Genomic DNA, 25,296 nt, shown 5'->3' with positions numbered 1-25,296 from the left:
AAACTTCTGAAAGAATGTACCGACATCCTGATACCCATCATAACATACCTTATAAACCAGTCATTTAAAGAAGGAATCATCCCGACCTCCCTCAAGCAAGGCACAATCAAACCCCTCCTAAAGAAGCCTAACCTCAATCCCAAAGACCCAAACGACCGCAGACCTGTCACAAGCCTCAACATCATCTCCAAAATTATCGAGAAAGCAGTAGTACAACAGCTACAACTCCATCTGGACGCCCATAAACTCTTGTACCCACTACAATCTGGTTTCCGCCCTGGCCACGGGACAGAAACTGCACTCCTTAAATCTGGGATGACACCCTCAAAGCAGCAGATGAAGGAGAATCGTGTCTCCTGCTGCTGCTGGACCTCAGTGCAGCTTTTGACACAGTAGACCACAAAACCCTGCTCACTCATCTCACAGAAGTAGCTGGAGTTGCAGACTCAGATTTACCCTGGTTTGCATCCTTCCTAGAGAACCGATCTCAGAAAGTGAAACTAGGAGCTTTCACTTCGGAAGCACGTAAAAATTACATGCAGAGTCCCTCAAGGATCACCCCTGTCGCCTGTGCTCTTTAAAATCTATCTCCGCCCACTCCTCAAAATCATCAGCAACCAGGACCTGCTTTATCACTCCTACGCTGATGACATCCAACTCTACCTACGCATCACCAACAAAAAAGACCAATACCAGGCACTGGAAAACTGTCTCTCATTGATCGACGATTGGATGATGGAGAGCTCCCTTAAACTTAATGGATCCAAAACAGAACTCCTCTTCCTCTATGCAAACCGAAACAAAAACCATGGCACGATGTCCACACCACTCACCATCCTCGGACAACCCATTACCCCCAGTACTAAAGCCAAAAGCCTCGGAGTCATCTTTGACCCAGACATGACAATGGATGCACAAATAGGATCAGTAGTCAGCGGATCCCACTACCTTCTTCGTCTATTGCATAGACTCATCACCTTCATCCTGGAAGGAGATACAGCAGCAGTAGTTGGAACAATCATCAATTCCCGACTCGACTACGCAAATTCCCTCTACCTAGGACTTTCCAAATACCAAATTTTGCGTCTACAAATCGTCCAGAACACAGCAGCCAGGCTGGTAACTGGAAAAAACCCCTGGGAATCAATCACCCTGTCCCTGAAGACCCTCCATTGGCTAGCCATAAAGGACCGGGTTGACTAAGTTTTTCAGTTACATGCTCTATTGATTTTAACAGCTTGTACGTGTTCTCTATGAGGGTCGGGTTTGGTTTACAATAAATGTGTGAAAACAGGATTATGCTATGTTGGAAATTTTCTTTCCATGACTTTATATGACTGGAGTGATTCACATTCTCTAACCCAGTCCGCATTGCTGACAACTCTCCTTTAAAGTGACATAAGGATTATCTTTAAGGTCTCTGATTTACTAAGCTCTGGTAAAAGTAACCCAGAAGGGGAATGTGTCTCACGTGGTGAAGATCTGGGTGTTTGGTGCACGCTTTGACAACTATTAGGATCACCTGCTATCTTCAGAGTCTTATTTACTGAATGTCATCACATCATTACGTATATTGAGAAGTATATATTTGTTGGTCAGAAATTTGATGGACTGGCACAAGCGCTGTTATAACATGGGACTTATACAGTGATTTAACTGGACTTGCTTGTGTTATTGCACTTATTGCATTTTATTGATTTTTTTTTCTTTAACAGCAGCTTTTAATCTTTGTATTTTCTAATCTTTTTGATCATTCATAGTGGTTAATGGGATAAGCACAATTTTGTGTCTACCTGTTAGTTTATAACCTATAAGAAGTAACTTAGCGCTGAGCAGTGTAGTCCGGTTTGTACACTTAATTTAACATTATATAGATATCTATCTATCTATCTATCTATCTATCTATCTATCTATCTATCTATCTATCTATCTATCTATCTATCTATCTATATTGTATAGGATTCGCATCAGATGTAGAGCTTAAAGGACACCGCCACTCGCTGGTCCTTCTTTTTAAGGGCTTTGTTTGCCCATTTTTATTAAAAGAAAGTTCAACAAAGATAGGTTTCCCTTGCAGGGGTTTCAGCATTCATTTTCATCAACAAAACTACATTCAGCCTAGTTGGCTCTCACTTGCAGCACTGCAGCTCTGGCCTTACACTCCAGGCCCTTGTCTGTCTCATACAGACTGTTTCACCGACCACCTTGGTGCACACAGCTTTGAAGCCCTTCAACGCACACAGCTTCTGGCTCCCTGGATGCACACAGCTAACAGCCTCTTGCTGCACTGGCTCCGACGTGGAGCCCTCCTGACTCCTGGTACTCAGACTTCCTATCTGCCCGGTAGAGCCCAGAACCATGGCCAGGTTACTACTAAAAGCCCAGCACACACCTGACCAATCAGTATGCTGGCTGTTCTCAATATCAGGACCCAGGACTAGGGATTTCTTCCCACCTGGATCTCTCAGAAAACCCCGAGCTCCAGGTCCCAAAGTGGACTTTACAAAACACTGAGGAAACTGAAAGGCCAGTTTCCTCTTCATGTTACATGCTCCCTGGAGCCCCTCAACCCGTCTGGTTGAGAATTCTGGGTCACATCCTCTTTCTAGACCCTGGCAGGGCAACGCTCTGCCACATATCCTCCCCCCCTGTTTCAACCCCGGAGGGGGCGTAGCACACCAGCCAAACCTCTTCAAAATGGCACCTGTGTGCCAGTTACCACCAAGGGCCAAACCCAGTCTTATCAGGTGACTTTCCCTATGTCCCCCTGCTACACTAAAAAGCCCCCCCAGTGAATTTTTACGGGTGCGCTTCCAAAAAACGCCATCTACCCATTTTACTTGGGGTCACACCTTCAAACACTTTAACACTAAGGGACTTACCAAGGACTTGGATATTGTTCCTCAACCTTTTTCTCTTCACTCTTTTTACTCTTCTCTTTGGCATCGTCACTAACCACCAACTCCACTGCCACATGACGCTCCTCCAGCGACTGTCCCGAGACCTGATCCTCACTATCCAATTTCACCTTTGGATTGATGGCCCCAAACACATTACATGTACTTGTGCCCTCTGGCACTTCCGCCCAGATTTCTGTCCTGTCCAACAGTACTCCAGAGTGCCTCTGATACACAACCTCCGTATGAAGCAATCCAGCACACTGTGAGACAACTTTCCACACTAACAATAATCGCATTAAACGCTTCCAACTTTGGCAACCTCTGCATCGTACAGCCTGTAATATCCAGCTCCATTTATGCATACCCTGTGGTACAAGTTCTCCAAACGCAGGAGAGGATGGCAGGATATACACCGGCTGTACACTCCAACATTCTAACTTTTCTTTCAGCATATCTGTCATACAAAGGCAGTGTGATTCCACACTTAAGACCTTCCTGGGGTCCTTCGAGTCTTTAGGGATGTGGAAAGACTCATTTACTGATGCCTTAGAGGTGGCACTTCTTAAATGGGCTTTCTCCCTACTGGAGGTATCCAATGCAATAACCTGGTGCTCTCCTAGAGCGCAGCCAGGTGCGGGAGTCACCACAAAACTCTCAGGCTCAGTATCAATGATCTGTTCCTTCTCTTCTCTATGGACAACCTTAGTTTGGTATACCACACCAATAACTCCTTTATGGGTTGTGGACACAACCTCTGCTATGTGCTCAATCTCTTTTGGCCCTTCCATCTCCTGAGGAATATCCTCTGCAACAGCAACAAGTGAGCCCTGGTCCAGAAGCTGCTCTGCAGTCCCTCCATTTAGCACAGCAGAAATGGTGTCCGCTCCATTGTTACACATTGAGACTTCTTTCAATAAAGCCAACAGACTTGTTGCCCATCTGTCCCAGTCTGTTTTCTCTGGGCTCCCATCAGAGGTACTACGCAGTACAGCTCCAACTGCCAAAGGAGACACAGGACAGAGTGGCTCCACAGCAGGCACATTGCACATATTACTTTTGTTTAAACTAACCTGTGGCAAAACATTTTCCTGGTGCCTCCATGGCAGCATACTAGTGATAGAGCTCCGCCTCGACTCCTCCCTCAGGACCAGTGAATAGCATAAATTCAAGACATAGTCCCTCCCCCAACATTCTCCTTTTTTTTCCTCATACCTCTTGTGCTGGTGAAGAGTAGCAGTATGTCCATACCTCTGCATTCGGCAGCGTCCGCCGGGTTTAGCCTTTCCCGTGCGCAGTCCCTGTTCTTGGGCCGCTCACAGCGCTGATAAGACTGGGAACCCCTCTGTGGATCTGTTGGGGTCTTCTTGCAGAGTTTCCTCACTGGAACGCAGTCTGCCACCATAATCCTATGATGAAGGCAAACAAAAGGAGTCGCAAAAGGATCAGCTCTCATTCTTCCAGGCCTGTGATTTTTTCCTTATTTTTTTCCATCTCTCATTTAAAAAAAAAAAAAAAGGAAGAAGAAAGTTGCATTTGTCTTTTTTCCCCCTCTCTTCCCTTTCTGCATCATTCCTTTTAGTTAAGAGGCTGTAAGATATTCCTTTTGTAATACCTGTTAAATTTTCAGGCTGCTGTGTTGGAGCGATATCCGTTGCCCTGTTACTGTGGGGGCCGTGTTGTGTTTTTCCTTGTAGGCAGCGTGGCTCAGCATCCCCTTCGTCGTACTGTGCATGCACGATCCGGGAGGCTAAACAGCCGTCGCTCGGCGAGTGTTTTCTAAGCTTCCCGGCATCGACTCTACTGCGCATGCGCGGTCTCTCGACGCCGCGGCCAAAAACTTCCTTTCTTTCCTTGCCTTTCCTGCTATTTTTTTCCGCAGCTGATCCTTATGCCCAACTCCGAAATGAGCCATTTATCTCGCAACAAAGATCCTCACACCTCCGTTAGGTATGGGACCACCTATACGTGAGTATAAAAAAAAAAAAAAAAGTGCGCTCGCTGGCCTGACATGATTTTTTTTCTTAAAATCATAGCCCTGCCCACTCCAAGAGGACCGAAAAATCCTCAAGGCACCTCGATGACGACAGCCCAAGTCGCAGATCTCGTTCTTCACGCCACCGGTCCCGCTCGTCAAGACGTGAGTCCCATTCTTCTCGACATAGATCAAGATCCAGAAGACGGGATCGGTCCCCCTCTCCTAGATCCTATAAGAAGAAGTGCTGGACCTGTGGGGCTAGTCCACTGCCGAATAAAGTAGTCTGCAAGGACTGTTTCGCGGCCTTGGTTCCTGCCCAGCCAGTCCCGCAGACGTCCCAGGCTCAGGAGATTGAACTTAATCGTCCTTCTGCAGCCAGTACGCCTCTACCTCCAACAGGCCGACCGGCCACAGATTCCCCACCTGAAGACCTCTCGGGGGATTCGTCAGATGAGTCAGATCCTTCCGGCTTCAGCCATTCATTGGTAAAGCCATTCATCCAGGCAGTTAGAGCCGCAATAGCTTGGGAGGATACTGAAGAACCTCCCCAGGAAGCAAAAAGCTACTTCCCATTTCTTAAAAGGAAACAGGCTTTCTTCCCTTTGATGGGAGAAATTACTCAAATCATTCAAAATGAGTGGTCAAGGACTGATAAAAAGCTGTCATTGGGCCGTTTCAATAAATTGTATCCCTTGCCGGAGTCGGGAACACAGTCACTAAACTCCATGCCTGTGGTAGACGCATCAGTGGTGCGACTCGCAAAGAATATTACCCTGCCTATGGAAGATTCCGCTTCTTTCAAGGATCCTCTTGACAGACGAATCGACCTGGACCTCAGGAGGAGCTATTTAGCTGCAGGAGCGGCATGTAAGCCAGCCATCGCCCTCACCTCCGTGTCTAATGCCATTAGAGCTTGGACGGATAACACTGAAACAGCTCTGCGCCAGGATGTCCCCAAGGAAGACATAATTAAAGCCTTGGAAGAAATTAGATTGTCGGCAGACTTCGTTGGAGTAGCAGCTATAGACACGATTAGGTGTTCAGCAAGATCTATGCTGCACTCAGTAATGGCGAAAAGGGCCTTGTGGTTAAAACCCTGGACGGCGGATTTGGCTTCCAAGCAAAATTGGTGCAAAATCCCATTCGACGGGAAGGCATTATTTGGAGACAGGATGGATAAAGCCATATCTAGGTTGTCAGGAGGAAAGTCAGGTATGCTTCCCCAAGACAGAAGGATGCGAAGATCCAGAGGGGGTTCTTCCAGGTTCCGCCAGTCAAACCCTAGGGATTACAGACAATCAAGGCAGTTCAGAGACGGCAGAAGACCTTGGAGGGGCACTCAGGCATCCTTTTTGGTCAGAAAGTCGAAGGCCCCTCCGACTCCACATGAGCAGAAGCAATCCTTTTGACGCCAGATTAGCCCAGACACTCCCGGTGGGAGCCAGGCTAAAATTCTTTCTTCCAGTCTGGGCCAGCAAATGCCAGGATCCCTGGGTTCTGTCAACAATCCAATGGGGACACTTTTGGAGTTTCTCTCATCCTCCACCTCAAAATTCGTTCATGAGAACGGAAATTCCATCCTCTCCGCTGAAGGCTCAAGCCCTAAAGGCACTTCGTATCGTCACTCCAACTTCAGGGAGCAGCTGTGCCGGTTCCTTTGGCGGAGCGCTTCGCAGGCTTCTATTCCACTCTATTTCTGGTCCCAAAGAGAAGGGGTGGATGGAGGCCTGTGATAGATCTAAAAAGGCTCAACAGGCACATACACCCAGAAAGCTTCAAGATGGAGTCTCTACAAACAATTATTCAGGCAGTACAGCCAACAGATTGGATGATCTCAATCGACCTGCAGGATGCGTACTTACACGTGCCAATTCTACCTGCCTTTCAGAAGTATCTCAGATTTGCAGTAGGTCGGATCCACCTGCAGTTTCAAGCCCTGCCCTTCGGTCTGTGCACCTCCCCCAGGGTGTTCACCAAGATTCTAATATCCACTCTGGTTCCCCTGCGGGAGAAGAGTTTGAGGATATACCACTATTTGGATGACATCCTCCTCCTAGCAAGCAGTCCGGGTCAGTTGGTGTATCACCGAGACATTCTTCTCCAGTCCCTGAGAGAACTAGGATGGTTGATAAACTCAGAGAAGAGTCAGCTTGCACCTACACAGCGGATGATCTATCTAGGTGCGATGTTCGACACCCGGGAGGGGACAGTGTTATTACCATCCCTGAAGATGAGGATTATTATCCAGAAGATGGTCAAAACCATCGCGAGCCGGTATCTAACGGCATCGCAATGCCTGAGCCTCATTGGCACAATGTCTGCTTGTATACCGATGATTCCTTGGGCCCATTGGCATTTGAGGTATTTTCAGACGGGTTTCTTGGTGCAGTGGAAGAAACAGCGACTCTCTCAGACAATTCTGCTGACGGGAGCAATGCGCAGGAGCCTGCATTGGTGGACTCTTCCGGTAAACCTCTCCAAACCTCGTCATCTGGGTTCCCTCTTCTGGATCACAGTTACGTCCGATGCAAGTGGACAGGGCTGGGGAGCCCATTGCGGGGAAACCAGGATACAGGGGAGATGGTCCTGTTCCACCCAGGGAGTAGTATCCAACATACTGGAGATGAGAGCAGCGTTCTTGGCACTGACTACATTAGCATCTCAGATCAGAGGCCAGAGAGTACTTTTACGCCTGGACAACAGGGCAGCTGTCGCGTATCTGCAGAGGCAGGGGGGCACTCGCAGCACATCACTCCTCAGGGAAGTAAAGCCGATTATGCTCTGGGCAGAGAAGAACATCCTAGACCTCAGGGCGATGTATCTTCCGGGAAGGTTGAACACGGAAGCAGACACGCTGTTGAGGAACTTCCTGGACAACAACGAGTGGGCTCTTCATCCCTAGGTCTTCCGTCAGATTGCCAACCTATGGGATCCTCCTCAGTTAGACCTATTTGCCACTCCGGGGAATGCCAAACTGACCAGATTCGTCTCTCGCCTGCCGTATACGCAAGCGGAGGAAGTAGATGCCCTGTCATGCCCCTGGAGGTTCACCACCGCATATGCCTTTCCCCCCCCGGCCATTAATATTCAAGTTCCTCCTGAGACTTCTCAGAGAGACAGTCCAGGTACTGGCAGTACTCCCACATTGGCCGAAGAGACCTTGGTTTCCTCTAGCTATGCGCCTCAGTGTGAGCTCTCCAATCAGGATCCATCCTTTCCCTCAACTTCTGACGCAGGGCAGTTTAGTTCATCCAGACCCTCAGAAGCTGAACCTTCGAATCTGGAAGTTGAGAGGCGAAGGTTCGAGTCCCTAGGATGTTCCCCAGGAGTCATAACAACCCTCCTAGGAGCCAGGAAGCCAGCAACCAATGCTATATATTCAAAAATATTGGACAAGTTCTTGTCATTTGCTGCCTCAAATGAGTTTAATCCAATCTTTCCTTCTACATCAGATGTTCTCGGTTTCCTCCAGTCAGGACTTGATCTGGGTTTTGGCCTAAGTTCCCTCAAAGTGCAAGTAGCAGCAATTTCTGCCGCAACAAATAAAAGATGGACAGAAGAGCCCTTAGTAGTCACTTTCCTCAGAGGAGTGTTAAAGATTCGTCCACCTGTCAGACGGTCTTTTCCCAAGTGGGATTTATCCCTGGTCCTTGAAGTCCTCTCTGACCATCCATTTGCCCCAGTGGAACAACTGACAATATGGAACATAACACTAAAAACAGTTTTCCTGCTAGCCATTACATCTGGTAGAAGGATCTCAGAACTCCACTCGTTAGGGATAGGTGATGACCACATCTCTTTTTTCCACGATAGAGTGGAGCTTCGTCCCCTTCGGGGGTTCACACCCAAAGTCGCTACTCCAAGTCACCTTTTGGAGCCTTGGGCACTACCAGTATTTGCTGAAGCGGATTCGGGATCATGTCACGAGCTGGACGTTTCCAGAGTGCTCAGAGCCTACCTAGAGGCCACTAGATCCTTCAGGAGCTCGGAAAGACTGTTTATTGTTCCATTCGGTAAATACAGGGGCAAGGAAGCTTCCATCAGAACCCTGGCATCTTCGGTGGTAAAACTAATCCAGAAGGCCTACAGGATGAAGAATATGGAACCTCCATCCTGAATGAATGCTCATTCTACAAGGGCAGTCTCAACCTCCTGGGCAGCAAGGGCTAACGTGTCATTAGAGACGGTGTGCAGGGCCGCCACCTGGTCTTCTCTCAATACTTTCCTCAGACACTACCATATCGACCCAGGAGCTCTCACAACGGTTGAGTTCGGGAGAAGGGCAGTGCAGGCTGCAATGTCTCATTCTAATTAAACATCTATTGTTAAGCATTATCCCACCCGTGTCAGCTAGTTATTTATCACTAATATGCTGCCATGGAGGCACCAGGAAAACGGAAAATTGTATCATACTTACCGTAATTTTCCTTTCCTGGTGCCTATCCATGGCAGCATACGCTCCCACCCTCGGTATTCTATTTGACGGAGAATGTTGGGGGAGGGACTATGTCTTTAATTTATGCTATTCACTGGTCCTGAGGGAGGAGTCGAGGCGGAGCTCTATCACTAGTATGCTGCCATGGATAGGCACCAGGAAAGGAAAATTACGGTAAGTATGATACAATTTTCCGTTTTTAAACACAGCAGGCTGCAATACCATAACTTCACCACCTTGCTCGGGTGGCGCTTCATTAAACTCGCAAAGATCTTTGCTGTCAGCAGCAACAGTTCACAGTAACCAATTATCACCACAAGTAATTTCAGACATTTTGTTTTACTATTTGACACATTCTCATCACCAAGGTCAAGTACCCTCTTATCCATCAGAGCGGCACCACAGTTGTCCCAGGCAACCTCTGGCTCCAACACACAGAGCTCCCTTGAGGTTTCCAGGGACACCTCTGCAGCCTTATATACTGTTGCTAAGGGGAATAGCATATCCTGCTTAGCGATCACCCCTATCTCATTAAGCATCACATTATCAGCATTAGTTAACTCAATACCAGTATGAACATACTCCTCAGTAAGTTTCACATCATCACATTCAATTTTAACACTTGCCTCCCCACTGGACAGGGCACTGCAGTGAGGCAAGTCCTTTTCTGCACCAATAGTGGATCTCCCCTCTAGGATCACTTCCACTTCAGTGTGAGCAATCCCACAGTCAGTCTTTCCCATGACTTCAACATCAACAGTCTTACCCATCCGAGTAACAGATCTTGCCATGTTCATTTGAGTATGTTGACTTTCTTGTACTGCACTTCTACTGACCGACTCCCTCTGGTGGCCACGGGATGAAACTACAGCAGGCACAACAGGAATTTCCTCTCTGTTGCCAGGGGTGACTGCAAACATTTTAACACAGGAATCCGGGCTTGCAGGCAAAGAGTTAAACCCAGCAACAATATCAGCAGCTGTATTCCACAAACTGGGACAAGAAAAGATCCCATGCCACAATTGACCACATTCCTGGTATGTTACTTGGCGACTTTCTCCTGTTGCTAAGGGAGATGGCACTGTCCCAACATGCAGAAACTTACTGGCATCTCTATGAGGATGGTGGGGCACCTCTTCCCTGTAGCTCCTCATTCCCATTGGCACATGTTCTCTAGTTGCTAATGGAAACGGTGCTCTCCTAGCTGCACTTTTCTGGCTCTCCCAAACATGTTGATTTCTCTCTCTATGAAGCGGTGTCACTTTAAACTTGCCACGATCCCCTATAGGCAATATCTTTGTCTTGCGGTCCTCCGACCTGACATCATAGGCGTTGCTATGGGCAACTGCACTCCTTTCAAATTTCTGGTAAGCATGTTGCTCACTCCTGGCATTCAGAGCAGGCTTCTCAAACACAGATGCAGACCTTTGCTTTGCTAGGTAGCTTTGCACTGGAGCCTGGGACAAAGGACACTTGGAGACTGGATGCTCCCACTCACTGCACCGCAAACAGTGTACTTGGTTCCATGTCTTGTCAGGGCTTCCCACACTGCATCTCATTTCAAGCTTAGGCCTCTGCACCTTGATAGCTGGCCTACTTGCACCAGCGTTGCCAAGGGCAACAACATACACTTCCCCTTTAACTTGGTCCAGTGCTGCCAGGTGTCACTTGCACCAATTCACTGCAGGCTCAGACTTTGGTGGACTCTCCATACTTGCAGTCACCTGTGCACTCATTGCACCAGTGTTGCTAGGGACAACACCAGCCCTTTTTCTCCTTGGCAAAATCTGTTCAGGCATGTATGGGGTTCTCTCAGGTGGTAACAACCCCTCCAGCCACAGAGCTCTATCTATCATCTCAGCCATCCTTGCTTCTTTTAGGCGCTTTGATCGCCCCATACTCACAGTCACTCCAAAAAACTTTGCACAGTTCAGCAATAAATTGGAGCACTGTCTCTTTAAGGCTAGTCACCTTTCCTTTGCAGGTTCTCCTCACCTGCACCCAGATTATGCAGTCTCATGCATCAAAACACAGTTCATATAACAGATGAACTTACTTGACTGTAGGGATCTCAAATTGTGCCCGCATTCTCCACCACGTGTAAAGGATTTGCATCAGATGTAGAGCTTGAAGGACACCGCCACTCGCTGGTTCTTCTTTTTAAGGGTTTTGTTTGCCCATTTTTATTAAAAGAAAGTTCAACAAACAAAGATAGGTTTCCCTCACAGGGGTTTCAGCATTCCTTTTCATCAACAAAACTACATTCAGCCTAGTTGGCTCTCACTTGCAGCACTGCAGCTCTGGCCTTACACTCCAGGCCCTTGTCTCTCTCATACAGACTGTTTCACCGACCACCTTGGTGCACACAGCTTTGAAGCCCTTCAACGCACACAGCTTCTGGCTCCCTGGACGCACACATCTAACAGCCTCTTGCTGCACTGGCTCCAACATGGAGCCCTCCTGACTCCTGTTACTCAGACTTCCTATCTGCCAGGTGGAGCCCAGAACCATAGCCAGGTTACTACTAAAAGCCCAGCACACACCTGACCAATAAGTATGCTGGCTGTTCTCAAAATCAGGACCCAGGACTAGGGATTTCATCCCACCTGGATCTCTCAGAAAAATCCCGAGCTCCAGGTCCCAAAGTGGACATTACAAAACACTGAGGAAACTGAAAGGCCAGTTTCCTCTTCATGTTACATGCTCCCTGGAGCCCCTCAAACCGTTTGGTTGAGAATTCTGGGTCACATCCTCCTTCTAGACCCTGGCAGGGCAACGCTCTGCCACTATATATATATATATATGTATATATATATATATATATATATATATATATATATATACACTATAATTACTTTTTTCTTTTTTTTTTCAGTGATCACATGACCTCTGTTCTTAGATGCGTAAGGGGCTTAGAGAGCTGAGAGTTAGGGGTAGCAGGAGGGAGAGACACTGCAGTACATTGATCTTCCCAGTGATTAGCTGTGCAAGGGGGCATGTCAACACAAGTCTGATAACTGGAGTACAGGCAAGATGTGCTCCCAAGTAGAATGCAAAGAAGAAAACTGACCAACCTGGGATGGATGTGCTTCCATGCTAAGCATAGTCAGTTTGAACTAGTAAAGCAGGGAGATGGGACAGGCAGAATTACCAGGAATTTCACACAAAGAAAGCAATGCAAAGAGAACAGGATACCTTTTAATACAAGTACATTGTACAACAGGCACATATCACAAGATCGTGAAATGTTGGGGTAACATACACTTTAAGGAAACCCGTTTATTTTATTGGGCTGCCAATGCACCACAACAGACCGGAAAATTCACTTTACTACTTTTCCCAATGCAGTGCACTGCACAAGGCATAGTGCATTACTGTTTGTGGTGTGCTGTAAAGCAGGTGCCTTCCTATAGTGCAATTGGGCTCTATAGATGTGGCAATGTGTTCGTTACAGCAAGGCATAGGTGTAAGGCCAGCCTTACCATTCTCTGATTGGTGAACTGCTATATGTCAAATAACTATTTTCTTAGAGATGCACTCTATTTATAGATTAGGTCTCAGAAATGCAATATAAAATGCCAATGCAAAAGATGAATATTACTAAAATAGGCATCACCTGCAATAGACTAGTAAAATGTTTACTGTCCCTGTATAGTGATCGTCTAAGATTGTATACACGTCTTGTAACTTTCACCTTTAATTACAGGAGGTCCATTCAGTGTACAGGATTCTGGCTGGAATACTAAACACAGGAAACATTGAATTTACTGCCATTTCTTCTAAGCATCAGATAGACAAGAGCGAAGTTCCGGATGGAGAAGCCTTAGAAAATGGTATAATGAAGCACCCAGCATAAAGGCTGAATGTGCTTGTGTATCACTGATAATATGTTTAATTCGCTATTTCATTTCCTTAACAACAAGGAAAAAAAAAAACATGAAAATAATGTAGGCTTAATATATTTCACATTCCCCCTAAATGGCATGTCGTTGGAATTGGAAATAAAGTTCATATTGTTCAGTCCACCCAAATTAAAATACTTTAGCTATAGCTGAATATTCCAGGGGTTCCAAGCTTTGCTTACTGTCTTGTTTCACTTTGCCTGTGGAATTTTCTGTAACTAGTGCTGGATTTGCCATGAGCAGAGTGGACCACTGCCTACAGGTGGCAGAGAAAAAGAGTAAGCTTTTCCTGTATAGCTATTGCCCACACTTTTTTTCCCAGTACTAATACGATCACCATCATCTCCTAAATGATTATTAACACAGTCGAAATATGGTAATAAGAAAATGAGAAAATGCAGTGTATAAAAACTGTGATCGTAGCAGAAGGGCTTTGCTTTGGGTGGCAACTCAGATGCAGAGAGATAGCTGCTTTAAGACATTGGGGGGGGCCGGGACCAACATCTTCTCATCACATCTTTTTCTTGTTCAATGATATTAATAGGAGTTTCAGACAGTGCAATAAGAAAAAGCAGGGGGACAACCCTGTAGCAAAATGCTACAGAATAAAATTCAAAGATTATTGACAAATGCCACATCCCTGCTAAATAGAAGGTAAATCTGTTAGATTAAATAAGAGAATGTATGTTTGTTGAAACCATCAATGAACAATAAAAGGGAAAACACATAAAGGAGGTCAGTGGTTGCTCAGAATGACATGAAGCTTCCGTAGAAGGACAGTTCAACTGGAAAAGCCATAACGATGAAGCTATAGATGGCAAAAAGCCTATATTTTCAAAATATGATATTGCACCACAATTAAAGATAAGGAAAGAAAAGAAGAGTGGAAGAGAGGAGAGGGATGAAGGGTAAGGGGGATAAGAAGGGGATGAGGAAATGGAGGATAGGACAGTGGAGAGGTGTGGATGGGGGAAATGAGCGTTTAGGGCTGCTGAGTTTGGTTAGGTATAGAGAATCCAGGGTGCCCATATTTTCTGAAAAATTTTCATAATTTCTTGAAGCTATGGCAGTTGCGTTTGAACTTCAGAGAAATGTAATACTGGGGATCTCCACAAGTTAGCTTGTTCGATTAGTGGCGGCAAAAATGAAGCACATATGTTTTGCAACTGAGCCTGGAAGTCCCTCAAGGGGTTTGTTCAAGAGCGCTTCACTTGGGTCTTTATGAAGGTTACAGCCTAGAACAGTGTAGAATTAAGTGTATGTGCAGATCCATAGCCTATGTACCTTCAGGCATGTCCACCAAATATGTACCATAATGCCTTCCTGACCATATGACCGGAAACACGTTGGGGGGTATTGGAGGTTGAAAGCGGCAATTCCAGATGCGGTAACATACTATCTGAAGAGAACTATATATGAATTTTCCATAGCCACAGAGTGAAAGAGAAAGGGAGAAGAGAGAAAGAGATAGAACTACATGCATTATGGAGCATCTTGTTCCCCATGGGCTCTATTTCTTTTTATCTACAGTGCAATATGGTGGGTAGAAATCAGGAATAGCAGCATTTCATACAGTGGTGATACATTGTTTTTTAAGTTTAACAGACTCCCACTATCAAGCCTCAGATCTGCATGCTTTCACGTAATATCATTCACACTAACATTCGAAAAGCTCTGGTGGCTCTTCAAAGTGAGGAAAATTATGTCACTACTTATGCTTGTGTTAGGGCTGGGCTCAGCCCTTTCTTCTCTGAGCTGGCCGCTTAGCTGTAGGCTAATTGCCAGCTCCTATCTCTCCACAGGTACTCAGCTGTTGATGATTTCCTGCTCGTCAGTCCTGCCCACTTAAGCCGTCCAGTCCAGAGGATCTCTGCCTTCGCCTTGGTCAACATCACGGAAACTATCTACTGCGGTCCTGTTCAAGTCTTGCTTTGCTGACATCCCTTCTGGCTCCAGATCCTGCTTGCTGTTCCACTACATTAATCCCTGACTTCTGGCTTGGCTGACTATCCGTTCCGGTTACTGAACTTTGGCTATGTTTTGACTACGTTTGTTCTTTTTAGTTTTATCATTAAACAAGTGTGATTTAACTGTAGTTCTGTCTCGGCCTGATTTCATGGTTTCTTACAGTAGGCAAAAGCCATGAATTCAGAAGATGCAGTCAATCCACTTGTTGGGAATATTTTTTCCATATTTAATGAACTGGATCACCGCATGGATCAGTTTGCCATGGCATTACAAAAGCTCCTGAGTTGCACGGCTCACCTGGAATCTCCCACTGTGGCCGCCCCGGTACAACCTATGTTGTAGGCCGACCCTGTTGCTGCTCCAGTCTCTGTGCCAGCACCCGCCTCGACTATAACCTCTATAAGAGGTATGTCTGCTTTCGCTCTGATTCCCCAGCGATTTGGGGGCGTTCTAGTCCAATGCAGAGGATTTCTCAACCAGGTTGAGATATACTTTGAGATGCTGCGCCAGGCATTTCCCACGGACAGAAGCAAAGTAGGTTTCGTGATATCTTTGCTTTCTGAGAGAGCCTTGGTCTGGGCAAACCCTCTATGAGAGACGCCAAAACCTGTTGTCTTGAGCTACCCTCAGTTTGTGGCTTCGTTTAAAAGGGTATTTAACGTTCCCGCACTCTCCGCTTCTGCTGCCAAGTGCCTTATGTCCATCGAACAGAGTACGAGAACTGTTGCTGACTACGCCATTGAATTCCGTACTCTGGCAGCAGAGGTTGCATGGAACAATGAGGCTCTCGTGGCTGCTTTTTCTCATGGTTTCTCACATACCATCAAGGATGAAATAGAAGCCCGAGATAAGGGCTGGTGCAAGGATTTTTGACACCCTAGTCGAAACCTAATTTTGCTGCCCTCATGTATACCCCACCTTTTTAATGAAGCACCCATCAAATGCAGCCCACCAGCGCCCATCAAATGCAACCTTACCAGCGCCCAACAAATGCAGCCTCACCAGCGCCCATCAAATGCCGCCTACCAGTGCCCATCAATGAACGTTTGCTTGCTTCCATTCATTCGGGAGTCGGGACACAGATACAGTCCTCCGCTGCGCCTCTGACACTATGTGCGAACAGAGCGGTGGCTGCCTGCTCATGCTGAGACTTAGTTGCTTGCTGCAGATAGAAGAGAGTAGGAACACCAGTGTCTGGGCGCCCTAGGCAGCAGTGCGCCATAGGCGGCTGCCTAGTTTGCCTAGTGGTAGCACCGGCCCTGCCGAGATATAACCACTGAGCTGGAGAAGTTGATCACATTTGCCATCCTCATTGACTCCAGACTCAGAGAAAGACTCTCTTTTTTAAGGAGCGCTTGCGGAAGCCTCCTGTACGTTTGTCTCTGAGCTTTGCAGTCCCACCTGTACATCCCTCACCTCCCATGCCTCCTGGTACCGAGTCGGTCAGTGAAGGTGAACCCATGCACTTGGGTTTCACGCATCTCTCTCTGCGGATGAGAGAACCTTTAGGAGGAGGGAGAGATTATGCCTTTATTGTGGCTAGGCAGGTCACTTTTGAAGTCTTGTCCTACCCGTCCAGGGAACGCCCGAACCTTAAGGACAGGCCTTAGGTGGCGTTGTTTCATCCCCAGTTATCCAGAATGATAAGCCCCTGTTTTCGGTCACCCCTTCTTGGGCTAAGTCGTCTGTTGAGATGCAGGCTCTAATCGACTCTGGGGCTGCAGGCCTGTTCATTGATGCTGCCTTTGTATCGAAGCACTCGATTCCACTGCAGCTGTGTGACACTCCACTAGGGATGAGCCGAACACATTCCTGTTCGGTTCGCAGCAGAACATGCGAACAGGCAAAAAATTCGGCAGAACACATGAACACCATTAAAGTCTATGGGACAACCATTTATTCCTCATTAATGGGACACAAACATGAATAATCAAAAGTGCTAATTTTAAAGGCTTATATGCAAGTTATTGTCATAAAAAGTGTTTGGGGACCTCATTACCATTTCACACGGGGGGAGGCCGGGATCTGAGGGTCCCCTTGTTAAAGGGGGCTTCCAGATTCCGATAAGCCCCCCCGCCCGCCGACCCCCACAACCACCGGGCAAGGGTGACAATTTTTCCTTTAGAAATGTCATTTTGCTGTGGTACTGTTCTAAACACGGGAAAAATTTGCCACTTTACAGGCATAATATAGACACCCCCCAGGCACAATATTTAAAGAAATATTTCATTTTTATTATTTCACTTTAAAAAAAAATCACTGCTCCCGAAAAAACGGCCGTTTAAAAAAAAATATTTTGCATTGATACATGTCCCCTGTGGCAGGACCTAGGTCCTCAAACACTTTTTATGACAAAAACTTGCATAAGCCTTTAAAATTAGCACTTTTGATTTTTCATGTTAGTGTTCCATAGACTCTAACGGTGTTCCGTCAGGTTTTGAATTTGCCGCAAACACTACATATTGTTCGCTGTTCGGCGAACAGGTGAACACCCGATGTTCGAGTCGAACTTGCATTCGACTCAAACATCAGGCTCATCCCTACACTCCACTTGCCATTAAGGCTCTTGACGGGAGACCTCTACAGCCTGCCCATATGACTCATGAGACGTTTCCGTTGTCCATGGCTGTAGGGGCTCTTCACCATGAGATAATCCAAAGTTATTTCCTCACCTAAGTTTCCGCTGGTTATTGATTATCCTTAGTTACAGAGGCACAACCCCTTTTTTGATTGGCTCCGTGCTGAGGTTCTCTCCTGGTCACCACAATGCAGTGAGACATGCTTCCAGAAGGTAGCCAGGGTCCTGTGCACCTCTTCAACCCTCTCTGCCGGAGGAGTCCCGCAATTTTAGCGATGTCTTGGACAAAGGTCAAGCCGAAGTTTGCCTCCACACCGGTCGTATGATTACACAATTGACCTTCAACCTGGTGCCATACCCCCTCGTAACCGGGTTTACCTTTTGTCGGTCTTGGAAGAAAAGACCACGGAGGAGTATGTTGCAGACGCACTTTTTCGAGGTTTCATCTGCAAATCCTCGTTTACTGCTGGTGCTGGTTTCTTCTTTGTGAAGAAAAAGAGTGGTGAACTGAGATCTTGTTTTGATTATAGGGGTCTCAATCGTTTCACGATTAAGAATGCCTATCCGATTCCATTACGGAGTTATTTGACCGTCTCAAGGGAGCAACGGTGTTCACGAAGCTTGATTTGAGGGGCATACAATCTCGTGAGGATTAAGGAGGGCGGCGAGTGGAAAACTGCGTTTAATAGAAGAACAGTCCATTATGAGTACCTCGTAATGCCTTTTGTCCTTTGTAACGTCCCGGCAGTTTTCCATGTCCTCTGAGATTTGTTGCAGTTATGTGTGGTGGTTTATCTCGATGATATCCTCATATTTTCCAAGTCCCTGGAGAGCCACCACACAGATGTCTGTTGTGTGCTTCAGAAACTAAGAGAGAATAATCTCTATTGTAAACTGGAGAAGTGCGAGTTCCATCGTGAACAGGTTAAATTATTGGGTGTCATTTCCACTGCAGGTTTTTCGATGGACACAGAGAAACTTTCGGCAGTTCTACAGTGGCCCTGACCCATGGGTTTATGTCCTCTGCAGCATTTCCTGGGCTTTGCCAACTATTATCGGAAGTTTATTCGTAACTTCTCGTCTGTGGTCAGGCCCCTGACTGATATGACCAGAAAGGATGGTAACCCACAGAGTTGGTCTCCGGAGTCCGTTAAGGCCTTTGAGAGTCTCAAGGCTGCCTTTGTTTCTGCTCCTGTGTTGGCACATCCTGATCCTACGTTACCTTTTATCCCTGAAGTTGATGCTTCTGAGACTGGTGTTGGCGCCCTTCTGTCTCAACGTCCTACTTTTGAGAGCGCTATGCATCCTTGTGGCTACTTTTCCAAGAAATTGTCACCTGCGGAGTGCAATTACGAGATTGGTGACAGAGAACTGTTGGCGATCATTTTAGCCATGAAAGAATGGAGACATCTCCTCGAAGGTACCACTGTGCCGGTTCTCATTCTTACTGACCATAAGAATCTCGAATTCTTGTCTGAGGCTAAACGCCTCCCTCCCAGAAGGGCGCGATGGGCTCTTTTCTTGTCTAGTTTCAATGACATTGTCTCATTCTTACCCGGTACTAAGAATGTAAGGGCTGACGCCTTGTCACGACAATTTTCCTCCACTTCCAAGTGGGAGTCAGTTCCGGTTCCTATGATTTCTCCGGATCATATTCTGGCTACGGTTCGCACCAGTCTCACTTCTCCTTTGGGTGACAAAATTCTTGCTGCTCAGGTCCATGCTCCTCCTGAGAAACCTTGTGACTGCTGCTTTGTCCCAGAGAGTCTCCGTACTGCCGTGCTCCAGACTTACCATTCTCCCAAGGCTGCTGGCCACCGTGGGAAGAATCAACTCTTTTAGGCCATTTCCCAACAATTCTGGTGGCCTAGTCTATGTGCTGATGTAACTGCCTTCGTAGGTGCCCGTTCCGTGTGTGCTCAGGGTAAGACTCCACGACACCTTCCAGTGGGCCTCCTACAACCCATACCCAATGGAGAGAGGCCCTGGACCCACCTATCTATGGATTTCATTGTGGAGTTACCCAACTCCCAGGGTACCACGGTTATCCTTATGGTGGTTGACCGGTTCTCAAAGATGTGTCATTGTATTCCACTTAAGAAGTTGCCCACTTCTAAGGAACTGACTCCATTTTTGCTCGGGAGATCTTTCGCTTACATGGGCTACCCAAGGTGATTGTCTCGGACAGGGGTAGTCAGTTTGTGTCCCGGTTCTGGTGAGCCTTTTGTGCACAGTTGGGAATTCAGCTTGATTTCTCCTCTGCGTATCACCCGCAGTCTAATAGGGCCGCAGAACGAGACAATCGGTCCTTGGAGCAATTCCTACATTGCTATATTTCTGGCCATCATAACAACTGGTCAGACCTATTACCGTGGGCAGAGTTGGCTCACAACAGTGCCTTGAATTCTGCTTCCTGATTATCCCTGTTTATGGCGAATTATGGTTTCCAACCTTCCATGTTGCCTGACTTATTTGTTCTGCAGAGTATTCCTGCGTTAGAGGAGCATCTCCGTGGTCTTCGTTCCACTTGGGCACAAGTCCATGAGGTTTTGCATCATGCTAATGATAGGTACAGACTCCATGCTGACCGCAGACGCCTGCCTGCGCCTTCCGACCAGGTTGGGGACAGGGTCTGGCTGTCATCTCGCAACCTCTGACTTCGTGTTCCCTCACTGAAGTTCGCACCTCGGTTTATTGGGCCTTTCCATATTCTTCGCAGGATTAACCCAGTGGCTTACGCATTAGACCTTCCTTCTAATATGCATATTTCGATGTATTTCATGTCTCCTTATTAAAACCTGTGGTCTGCAACCGCTTTACCACCTCAGTGCCACGTCCTCACACTGTACAGGTTGAGAACCATGAGGAGTATGAAGTACAGTCCATTGTTGACTTCCTTAGGTTCAGTGGGCGTATACAGTACCTGGTGCATTGGAAAGGGTATGGTCTGGAGGAATGCTCTTGGGTGTCTCATCCTCGGACGTACATGCCCCTGTCCTCCTCCGTAATTACCATAGTCATATTCCCCTCAAGCCTGGTGATCCTCAGAGGGGGAGGGGTCGTTGAGGAGGTGGTACTGTCAGGGCTGGGGTCAGCCCTTCCTTCTCTGAGCTGGATGCTCAACTGTTGGCTATTTGCCAGCTCCTATCTCTCCACAGTTACTCAGCTGTTGATGATATCCTGCTCGTCAGTCCTGCCTACTTAAGCCGTCCAGTCCAGAGGATATCTGCCTTTGCCTTGGTCAACATCACAGAAACTAGCTCCTGCGATCCTGTTCAAGTCTTGCTTTGCTGACATCCCTTCTGGCTCCAGATCCTGACATTGATCCCTGACTTCTGGCTTGGCTGACTATCCATTCCAGTTACTGAACTTTGGCAACGTTTGTTCTTTTTCCTTTTATTATTAAACAAGTGTGATTTAACTGTACTTCTGTCTCGGCCTGATTTCATGGTTTCTGACAGCTTTTTTGCCTGTGTTTCTGGGTCAACAAGATCTGTGGTCTAGTAACTGTGAAGAATTGTACATTTTTTATATGACCATTGGATCACCAATATATCAAATAAATGCTTTTAAATCCTTTAAACCTGGCACCCTCAGCTAATAGTGGCTCAACCCCATGTAATAATGCCATAGAGTGGGTGAGCACAGGGAGTGAGGCATATTTGTTGATTTACTAAAGGAAAATAGACCTTTCACTTTGCAAGGGAAGTTGCACTTTGTAGGGGAATTTCCCCTAGAGTTTAGTGACTGAGTTGAAGCTCTGCTGACTTTTATCACCCATTAATGTGCAGGCAAAAACTTTAAAAAAAAATGCAGTTTCTTTCCCTTGCATGTGATTGGTTATTCTTTGTAAAGGGAAATCCCACAACATTCCCTAAGCGCTAGGAAAAATTTGCAAAGTGTAACTTCCCTTGCAAAATGAATGCATTTTTGCCTTCAGTAAATCAACTCCATAATGATTTTCATCGCCATTATTTCAATTAAAGGCATAAAAATGTTAGTCAATTTTAGTTGCTAATTCAGCTGTGCCTCATTGTACGACAACAGCCTTTTTCTCTATTGGAAATTTTTTTTCATTTATCTCTAGCTGCCTCTGTTTTTATGTTCTTGTTTAAAGCTGCAGCCCTTCTCAGCATTGGTGCAGAAGAGTTCCAGGAGGCACTTACCTCTCACTGTGTGGTAACAAGAGGAGAAACCATCATACGCACTAACACAGTGGATAAAGCTGGTGATGTCAGAGATGCCATGTCCAAAGCTTTGTATGGAAGACTTTTCAGCTGGATTGTGAACCGAATCAACACTCTGCTCCAGCCAGACAAAAATATATGGCAAGTAATGCATGTGTTTTCTTCTGTAAAGGTACTACAGTTTTTTAAAGCGACTATATAAATAGCAAGTATCTATCTATGGACTTTTAGAAGAATTTGGTTTAGGATACTTAGCAATCACTCAGTGATGGGAACCATAGGCGTGGGCACAGGGTGTGCCAGGTGTGCCTGGGCACACCCTAATCGCCTTGTGTGGTGCATATTCCCCCCTGTTTAGACCACTGATATTTCATCCCAAAAAAAAATGTTACAAAATAAAATAATTTAAAAAATAATCTAATAAAACTACTGACACTGTCCACTGCCCTACTGACACCATCAGTACATATACACATGCATATGTATTTGAGCTTTGGGGTGCACACCCTAATGCAAGAGGCTGCGCACACCTATGATGGGAACTGTTCCAGGGTTCTGGCATAATAATGTTTGGTGCAGAGCTAAAGGGTTCTGTTGCCAGTAATGTAATAATACCATTATATGGGCTAAGGTTAGAGTTGAGGTCTAAGTTAAAGAATCTGCCATCTTGCCAATTTGGGGCTAAGTGTCAATCTCTTACTACTTCACCCCTGATCCATTGCTCCATACCAGCTCATACAAATACCCAATATTTCCAAATATGGGGGAGCATGTGATCTCATCCCAAGATGTAATGCTCAGGTCTAACTAATCACCAGGCCCAAACACCTGATGAGGCGGAGGATGTCCTCAGCCTCGTAAAAACTCTCAACATCCAACGTCAAGCTTACAAAGGGTTTGACTCTGGGAGCAACAGAATGGCAGGGAGCATTGGGAAAGTGAGCATATGTGTGTTGGGGTTGGGCTAATAAGAATTTGAATGGGCAACATGACCGATTCTCTTTAACTTAACCCTCGACTCTAACCATAGCCCATATAATGCTGTACTTACCCTACTGGCAACAGAACCTATTATCTCTACACCAAACACTATTGCGCCAGTACCCTTCAACAGTTGACAGAGTCTATTTAAACTTTGCGTGAGGGTTCAAGGTAAGAGCTTAAGGATAAGTGTTAATGTTAAATGGTAGGGTTTTAGTGACTAAGTATTAGGCTAAGTGGAAAGGTTTCATTTTTAGGACTTGGCATAGGGTTAGGGTTAGGATATTGTTAAGTTTAAGTGTTAGGGTCAAGTGAAGTTGCAAAGTTAATGGTTCAATTTAGATGGTTTGGTTAAGTTTTACAGCTTGGGTGAGAGGGAAGGTTAAGAGTCAGTCTAAGGGGTTAGGTTAGGGTTGGGGTTCAGGACATGTGGGGCACAGTGTGATTTGCACTCTTTGCTGAACCCTTTCAGTGTCAGTCCTCATTGCCAAAATACAGTATATGATTTTATGATTAGCTATGGGGCAGAAATCTGTCTTTCACTGCAGTCATTGTGCTTCTTTGATTAGCCATTGTTGTAAAGTAAAAGCCACATAGAGGGACATTTACTAAAACTTGAGCATTCAGAATCAGGTGCAGCTGTGGTTAGTAACTAGCTTCCAACTTCAGCTTGTTCAATTAACCGGGTGCTGACCAGTGCACGATGATATACAATGGCACAGCTGCGCAAATGGGCATACAGGTACGTCCTCTTAAAATGCGGCATTGTGGGCGCACGCGCGCCGCCAGCGGGGTCCATGTGCGCCCGCCACGTGCTCCGCGACCATACCCACGGGTCCCGCGGACTCGATGTCCGCCGATATCCCGCAAACGTGTCACGGAGCGGCAGAATAGGGAGATGCCTATGTATGTAAACAAGGCATTTCCCCGTTCTGCCTAGTGACATCACAGAGATCTACTGCTCCCTGTCATTGGGAGCAGTGATCGCTGTTATGTCCTAGGTAGCCCCCCCCACAGTTAGAATCACTCCCTAGGACACACTTAACCCCTTGATCGCCCCCTAGTGTTTAACCCCTTCCCTGACAGTGTAATTTATACAGTAATCAGTGCATTTTTATAGCACTGATCGCTGTATAAATGACAACGGTCCCAAAATAGTGTCAAAAGTGTCCGATGTGTCCGCCATAAAGTTGCAGTCACAATAAAAATCACAGATCGCCGTCATTTCTAATAAAAAAAAAATTAATAGTAAAAATGCCATAAATCTATCTCCTATTTTGTAGATTCTATCATTTTTGCGCAAACCAATCAATATACGCTTATTGCGTTTTTTTTTTTTACCAAAAATATGTAGAAGAATACATATCAGCCTAAACTGAGGAAAAAATATTTTTTTATATATTTTTGGGGATATTTATTATAGCAAAAAGTAAAAAATATAGCTTTTTTTCCAAAATTGTCGCACTTTTTTGTTTATAGCGCAAAAAATAAAAACCGCAGAGGTGATCAAATACCACCAAAAGAAAGCTCTATTTGTGGAGAAAAAAAGGACGTCAATTTTGTTTGGGTGTAACGTCGCACGACCCTGCAATTGTCAGTTAAAGCGATGCAGTGCTGTATCACAAAAAGTGCGTCAGGAAGGGGGTAAATTCTTCTGGGGCTGAAGTGGTTAAGCTTTGAGAATAAAACATGGAAGCTAATTGGTTACTATGCACAGCTGCACTAGATTCTGAGTGCACCAGTTTTAGTAAATGTCCCCTATAGATTGCTCCACTTCCTGATAAAAATACAGACTGATAGAACTACACTGAGCAGAAGCACATTCATTCATATGTAAAGAGCAAATATGGTTACCCCATGTACATATATAACTACAAATGATACACAAACAAGGTTTTTAAAACACTGACAAACTTTAATTAGAAAATAGAATTTAAACTGATTAGTTTCATGCACATACTTAAAAAAGTTTTGGAAGTCTAGTTTCCCTTTAAGGGTGCCATATTTAGAAGCAACTTTTTTTTAAAGTACTTTCTAATTACATTTAATCATGCAACTATAATTATAATAATGAGTGTAAAATATTCTCAAGTCTAAATAATATGCAAATCCTGACCAGGTTTAAGATATTACCTTAAGCCTATGACTGCCATGAAATTGTGTGCTAAAAGCAAAGTTCTCTTTTTGTTTCTAGCAATGCTGAGAGTGGTATGAACGTGGGCATTCTAGATATTTTTGGATTTGAAAACTTCAAACGGAACTCATTTGAGCAGCTTTGCATTAACATTGCCAACGAACAAATCCAGTTTTATTTTAATCAGCATATATTTGCCCTGGAACAGGTAAGTTGTTGGATTCCTTTAGAAACAA

General features: G+C 45.7%; 1 protein-coding gene across 5 annotated transcripts in view; it reads left to right on the top strand.

Moving 5' to 3' along the window:
* The window catches only part of MYO3B (myosin IIIB), a 635,651-nt gene that overhangs the window by 349,366 nt on the left and 260,989 nt on the right, over nucleotides 1-25,296 (top strand). For all 5 annotated transcript variants that reach the window (XM_073633937.1, XM_073633938.1, XM_073633935.1 and 2 more), the window contains exons 17-19: nucleotides 13,017-13,143; nucleotides 21,876-22,086; nucleotides 25,121-25,268. In XM_073633937.1, coding sequence (XP_073490038.1) covers nucleotides 13,017-13,143; nucleotides 21,876-22,086; nucleotides 25,121-25,268 — 486 coding nt within the window. The remainder of the gene's footprint in view (nucleotides 1-13,016; nucleotides 13,144-21,875; nucleotides 22,087-25,120; nucleotides 25,269-25,296) is intronic.

This window comes from Aquarana catesbeiana, linkage group LG06, assembly GCF_042186555.1.
Source record: "Aquarana catesbeiana isolate 2022-GZ linkage group LG06, ASM4218655v1, whole genome shotgun sequence".
Classification (NCBI taxonomy): domain Eukaryota; kingdom Metazoa; phylum Chordata; class Amphibia; order Anura; family Ranidae; genus Aquarana; species Aquarana catesbeiana.
Note: the sequence above shows the minus strand (reverse complement) of the source record. Positions and strands in the feature narration are given on the sequence as shown.